At 33.6% G+C, this 6,655-nt stretch overlaps 1 protein-coding gene across 2 annotated transcripts; it reads left to right on the top strand.

The window, feature by feature from the left end:
* The first annotated feature begins 1,622 nt into the window (after nucleotides 1–1,622).
* LOC114310485 (pentatricopeptide repeat-containing protein DOT4, chloroplastic) lies at nucleotides 1,623–6,385 on the top strand. Of its 2 annotated transcripts, XM_028256479.2 has the most exons (3): nucleotides 1,684–1,932; nucleotides 3,365–5,507; nucleotides 5,966–6,385. In XM_028256479.2, the coding sequence occupies exons 2-3, from the start codon at nucleotides 3,511–3,513 to the stop codon at nucleotides 5,970–5,972; spliced, it is 2,004 nt and encodes a 667-aa protein (XP_028112280.2). In that variant the 5' UTR covers nucleotides 1,684–1,932; nucleotides 3,365–3,510; the 3' UTR covers nucleotides 5,973–6,385. The 2 variants fall into 2 exon arrangements, with proteins under 2 accessions (XP_028112279.2, XP_028112280.2); XM_028256478.2 differs by lacking the exon at nucleotides 5,966–6,385 and having other exon boundaries at nucleotides 1,623–1,932; nucleotides 3,365–5,704.
* The last annotated feature ends 270 nt before the right edge of the window (nucleotides 6,386–6,655 follow it).

The raw sequence follows: 6,655 nt of genomic DNA, 5'->3' as shown, positions 1-6,655 counted from the left end.
TATATATTTAAATAACTTTTTATTATTTATTGTTTAAAATAAGATTGTGATCTCAATAATCTAACTATAAATTAATGTTTATGTTTATAAAATTTTATGTTTATCATTTAAATATTTCAGTCAAATTTGTATTCATTTATTACTTGGTTGTATTTTAGGTACAGATCAATTTATCTATACAAAACTCTATACTTTGTATATATATCACATATTAATTTAAGAGATACGTATAATTATAATACTAATTTTTGATGAAAAATTATGTGTCACGTGCAACTTACGTGCCCAACCACTTAGAAATGTGTAAATTACGGATATTTTTATCATTTATTTGAAAGGTAAAACGCACTTTAATCTCTATGTTTTATTTCATGTATGATTTATCCATTTAAAATTTGAAAATGAACCTATAACATCTTTATATCTGGCACTTATTATTAAATTAGACAAAATATTTAATGGTGCTTAAATTTACAAATCATAAAAAATTGTGTAGTTAGTTTCAAACGAGACAAGTAATCCGCCCATAGACTAAAGCAAAAGGGGGTAAAGTGAATGACCTTCCTTCATTATAGAATTTGAGGCGAGGGATGTTCGCCTTTACACTCGTTGTGGAGTGTTCATAATTTTTTTTAGGTAAATTATAATTACATTTTTAAAAATTTGTTTAAAATATAAATCATTTTTTGTGATTCTTCAAATTATATTTCATTTCATGAGGTTTATAATTTCACAACAAATAATTAATTTTATTAATAAAATCATCAAGTTAATTAGTTTTTAAAGATGTTAGAAATATATTTTAATTAATAATTTAAATAATTTAATTATTATATAAGAAAGCAGTTAAAAATTTTATTTTTTGAGTTAATTACCTCCTAAAAGTCTTATTTACAAATATTATGGTAGTTTAGGTCATATTTAAGATTTTTTTAAACCAATAAGTCATATTTGTAAAGCTGAGAATATTATCATTTTTTTTCTCAATTTTTAAAACTAAGAATATTATTAATTTTACATAATAATATTCCAGATAATTATTTCACTAACTGATGAAAAAACTAAAGCATGAGATTAAACGTTTTTGCCTTTTTATTTATTGGTTTGATTCAACTATCCAATAAAATAGAGGACATTATCAATTTTTTCATTTTCAATTTTTTTTTTCAATTTTGCACATTAATGTTCCATCATCATACTCCTTTATAGATACAAAATTTTCAGTTTTGCACAAAAAAATTATATATACTTTTTATTTTTTCAAAAAAAAATGTTAGTTTTTTTTTTTGGCCCATAAATTTTTTTTCTTAGTTTTTTCAATTTGAATGTTGATATTTTAAAATTTAAAAATCAAAATAAATGTCAAATTATCATATTCTTTTATAGATAATTATAAATGATGAATAATTATTGTTTGAAGGTTAATTCCGACTATTAAAAATTTAATAGGACTTGAAGGTTAAAAAAATATTAATTAGGGCTTAATGGAGTATATAAGTTCATAAATTAAGATTTGTGTGTAAATGTTTAATATAAAACATTTTAATATAAAAATATTTATAATTTTTTAAATTATAAAAATAATCTGTATTTAAAACAAATTTTAAGAATGTATTTGTAATCTATTTATTTTTTTTTGACCAAAGATGTTAATTTTTGTTAGTAAATGGATCGCTGCCGCTCGAGCACCATTTCAACCGCTAAACTTCCTCTCACCAGGCTACAAGACCACGGGGCGAAACTCAAACTCAAACCCAAACCCAAAGGTCTAACGGGTGTTCATAATTGGGGCTCTGACGAATTATTAGCTTTGAGAGTGGTTGTTGTGTGAGCCGATGAAGTAGACCAGTCAAGAACGAAGAATCAAAGGCCGCATCACACTTTCCTCCTCAAGGACTCTCTAAACCACATTCTTCTTACTACAACAAGCAGGTCCACTCTTCTTCTTCTTCTTCTTCTTCTTCTTCGTTTGATATGCTATTTGAATTTATCACAATTTCTGAGTCTGTTAAGATTTTTTTTTTTAATTTTTTTGAAGATGGGTAAGAAAATTCAGAAAACAGTTCTGGAATATGGGTATTGCTTGCTTACAAGTTCTATGGAAATGAAATGGGCACATGTTTTTTTTTTTTTTAAATTATTTATTTATAGATTATAGAATTTTAGTCACTACAACATACATGGAATCAAAAAACATCACCAAGGATGGGAACATTTTCAGTTTGTCACAATTGTATGTTATTGTGATGAACTGAAACACTAACATAATGAAATTTCACCAATAATGATGTATGTAATGGGTTTGTTTCAGGCTTATCAATTTCAGTGTTGTATTTCTGACTTATTGCATTTTTAGTGAGAATTATCAAATTCAATTTAAGAATATTATGTGATACATAGGCTGTGGTAGAGTTCAAATTTTGCTCAATTGGTAATAGGTGAGGTGTCAGGTTTCTCATATCCTTTGGCCTTCGATTTAATATCAAAATCTAAAATTTGGCTGCTGTCTAGACTTGTAAAACCTAAGTTTTCAGAAAATTATGCTAGCTGAAAGTTCGACACCCAAGCCTGTTTTGCCTCCACAACTGTCCAACATCAATAGTTGTTCTTGTTGAATTCTTGAGTCTTCTGACTCTTCTCAAAGGAAATATAACCAGCACAAACTAAAGATGAACTTGGGTTAAATTTTTGAATAGTGATTCACTTTCAGGTTAGTAAATTAAACCTACTTAGTGTTACAAAGCACAATATTCGTTTTACATATTAGTAATAGTTGATATGTCATGATGTGCATAGTACTGTAAAAGAAAATTTCATGCAAGTATATTTCTTATGCAAGTATATGTTTTAACTGGGGTAAGCAGCCTTCTCGGGTTAATTTGATCCAAAATTTTTGTACGTGCTCTTCAATAATATATGAATTAATTGCAAATCTAATCTTGACATGTTTGTTTACCTTATAACACGAGTATACATTATGTCAATACTAATAATAAGAACCTTTCTTTCTTATTTTTGACAAAAGTTGAAATCTTAGAATTACAATTTTTAGGTGGTATTGATCTAACCAGTGGATCATGCTAAATTCATATATCAATTGGCATGTCAAAAGAGAAAAAAAATGATGATACCCTTGGAAATCACAACATTGGTTGCGATACTTTCACATAATTGGCATGAAGTATCCGTATATCACAATTAGTTTGAATAACACTTTACGCTATAAAAAAAATGAAAAAAAGATTTATGATGTACTGACCAGTTAGAGAAGCTAGTCAATTTTTGTTTGCAGTTTCTGAGTGTTATTTAAATTTTCTTCATGTTTTTTTCATGCTATTAACAAGAATGAGTTTGACTGATGCAGGACAACAGAGGATGATGTCTTTAACGAGGTTGAATTTCCTCCATCTTCATCTCCATCTCCATCTCCACCTCTCATTGTAAAAGCTGTGGTTACCTAGAAAGGAACCATTCATTCCCTTACAAAGAGAAACAGAGAAATTGAAGAAAATGAATAATGTGATTTCAGCACAATCTTCTACACAAATGATAGAGACTCTACACTTACAGCATGCCTTCTCCAAAACTAGTAAACCAACATTTGTTCCCATAACCCTATTCAATAAACCTTTCCTTTACAATAATAATAATAATTGCAAAGAGAATAAGAGTTGTAATCTTCAAAGCTGCTGCCTTGGGGTCTCCGTCGTTGATTCTGTTTCGGGGGAATCATTGTCCACCCACCAGGTGCTCGATGAAATGCCTCTTTCAGATACATTTCCTTGGAATAGTCTTATCCAGACCCATCTCACCAATGGTGATTTTTACCAAGCGGTGTTGATGTATGGGCAAATGTTAGCCCGAGGTGTTTGCCCCGACAGGCACACTCTCCCTCGCGTTTTAACCGCTTCTCGCCTTTTGAAATCATTATTCGTTGGGAAACAGATACATGGGCAGGCTCTCAAACTTGGTCTCTTTTCTGATCGCTACGTAGTCACTGCACTGATGGAATTGTATGGTCGTCTTAGCAGTGCTGATGCTGCCAAATGGGTGTTTGACAAATCCCCTCAGAGTCCAAGGAATTCTGTGGTTGCTTGGACTATGTTGATTGGGTTGTATGTTATAGAAGATAAACCCCGATTGGCCGTTGACCTGTTCAATCAGGTGGTGGACTCTGGGGCTGCTGACATTGATTCGGTGGTATTAGCCACTGCTATTGGTGCTTGTGGGCTACTTAAATCACTGCAAGAAGGGAGAAATGCTCATCGGATTGCTAGGGAACATGGGTTGGAGTTTGATGTTTTGGTGGGCAATTCCCTTATGAAAATGTACATTGATTGTGGCAGTCTCAGAGATGCTCGAGCAGTCTTTGATAGAATGCTGGTAAAGGATGCCATTTCATGGACTGAAATGTTTCGTGGGTACGTGAAGAAAGGAGGGTTCAATGAGGGTCTGAAATTATTTCGGCAGATGAGCGTGGAGCAGGGAATAAGACCAGATTCTCTTGCAATATCCAGCATTCTCCCAGCTTGTGCAAGAGTAGCAGCCCATAAACATGGCAAAGAAATTCATGGGTACTTGGTAAGAAACGGGATTGACTTGAACCTTACGGTACAGAATGCTGTAATGGACATGTATGTAAAATCAGGATCAATTGAATATGCTTCCAGGATATTTTTAGGGATGAAGGACAAGGATGTTATTTCATGGACTGTGATGATATTGGGCAATAGTTTACATGGATATGGAGAGCTTGCAGTGACTATGTTCCGCGAAATGGAGAAAAACTCCAATGTAGAAATAGATCCCAAAATGTATGTTGCAGTCCTCTACGCTGCTTGTACTGCCCGCTTGGTTGAAGATGGTAGGTTCTACTTCAGCTGCATTAGGGCACCTAAGGTTGCACACTGTGCTTTAATAGTAGGTCTTCTTGCTCGTTCTGGGCTTTTCGATGAGGCTAGGACCTTTATTGAGGAAAGAAAGCTTGCACGGCATGCAGAGGTGCTGAGAGCTTTGCTAGATGGTTGCAGGATCCACCAAAATGCTAATGTAGGAAAGCGAGTCGTCGAGCAGCTATGTGATTTGGAGCCTCTAAATGCGGAGAACTATGTGTTACTATCAAACTGGTACGCACACAACGCAAAATGGGACATGGTCGATAAATTGAGAGAAACTATCAGAGACATGGGTTTGAAGCCTAAGAAAGCTTATAGCTGGATAGAGTTCCAGAACAAAATTCATGTGTTTGGTACAGGGGACGTATCCCATCCAAGATCAAAGAAGATATATTGGGAACTAGAGAGTTTGATGAAGAAATTGGATCAAGAAGGGTTTAGGCCTAAATCAGATTTCTGTCTCCATGATGTAGATGAAGAGCGAGAGTGCATTCCAATTGGTCACAGTGAAATGTTGGCCATTTCGTTCGGGCTCATTAGTACACAAGCAGGGGCGACGATTTGTGTGACCAAAAACCTACGTATGTGTCGCGATTGTCATGATTCCATAAGGTTTGTCTCTAAGATAGTAGACCGCGAGATCATAGTAAAGGACCAAATTTGTTTCCACCACTTTAAAGATGGATTTTGCTCTTGTGGAGATTTCTAATAATGCAATGGGCTTTTTTGCACTTTTTAATGTTTTAGTTGCTTGGTTGGTTGTCCTGAAACTGCAAATGGAAACATGTAAATGTTTTATTTTTCTCCTAGTCAATTTTTGTGTGCAGTTGCTGCTACAGTGTTATTTAAATTTTCTTCATGTTTTTTCATGCTATTCATAGAACATTTTTACTTTTTTGTTTCTGTTCTTTTCTTTTTATTTTAAAATTATTTTGGAAGCAGTATGCCTATGTTCATGCTTGCATGCTAGTGAAATAAAAGTTGTGATGTAATAAAATTCTTAACTTTCTTTCCTATACATCAATTTCCAAGCTATTGTTCTCATGAACTAATTCCTTGGTGTGTCTCAGGGTGTAGTCTGGGTTTTAGAACCAGAAAAGGTTCCAAAGTTGGGGCTCGTAGACAAAGCACCAAGAGATAAAAAGCAGAAGAAAGAAAACTTTGAGGTTTCCCCTGTCCAAAACTACGCAAAAGTCAAGGGTCAGTCACTCATTCTAACAAATTCCGATGGTTCTCACATAGAAATTCAGCTCAAGGGTTGCACAATAGCAGCTGTTTCTGCTACAACCTTATCTTCAAGAAAATGGTGAGGTCCTGAGCAAGCAGTCTGAAACCACCAACACAGTAATATTATTTTGGTTTCTGTTTGAAGTTTCTTTGGGATCATGTGATGCAACTTTAACCATAAGTTCAAATCTACTGGAATGGAACGTAGGTGTGATGCCTAGACCTTTCAGTCTTTAAACCTCAAAATCAGATTTGTTTTGCCACCCCTCTTGTACCAAAAAACCATAATATACAATCTTTGAGTCCCTTTCCCTTCAATCCTTCTAACACTCTTGAGTAACCAAAAATAACCTAAAATGGCAAAAGCACTATTGTCAGGTACTATTTCAGCGCGTCAAATAGTCCAAAATCCTCCCATTGTCTTTATCAAAGTAAGCTCAAACCCCTTATTCCCTGAATACACCATTATCCATAAAACCCCCATTTTTTGCCAATCTTTCTGCTCCATAACCCAGCTTCAATTAGCCATAAAT

Source organism: Camellia sinensis, chromosome 15 (genome assembly GCF_055761805.1).
Source record: "Camellia sinensis isolate YWXY chromosome 15, ASM5576180v1, whole genome shotgun sequence".
NCBI classification, from domain to species: domain Eukaryota; kingdom Viridiplantae; phylum Streptophyta; class Magnoliopsida; order Ericales; family Theaceae; genus Camellia; species Camellia sinensis.
The sequence above is the reverse complement of the archived record's forward strand: the minus strand, read 5'-3'. Positions and strand labels throughout refer to the sequence as shown.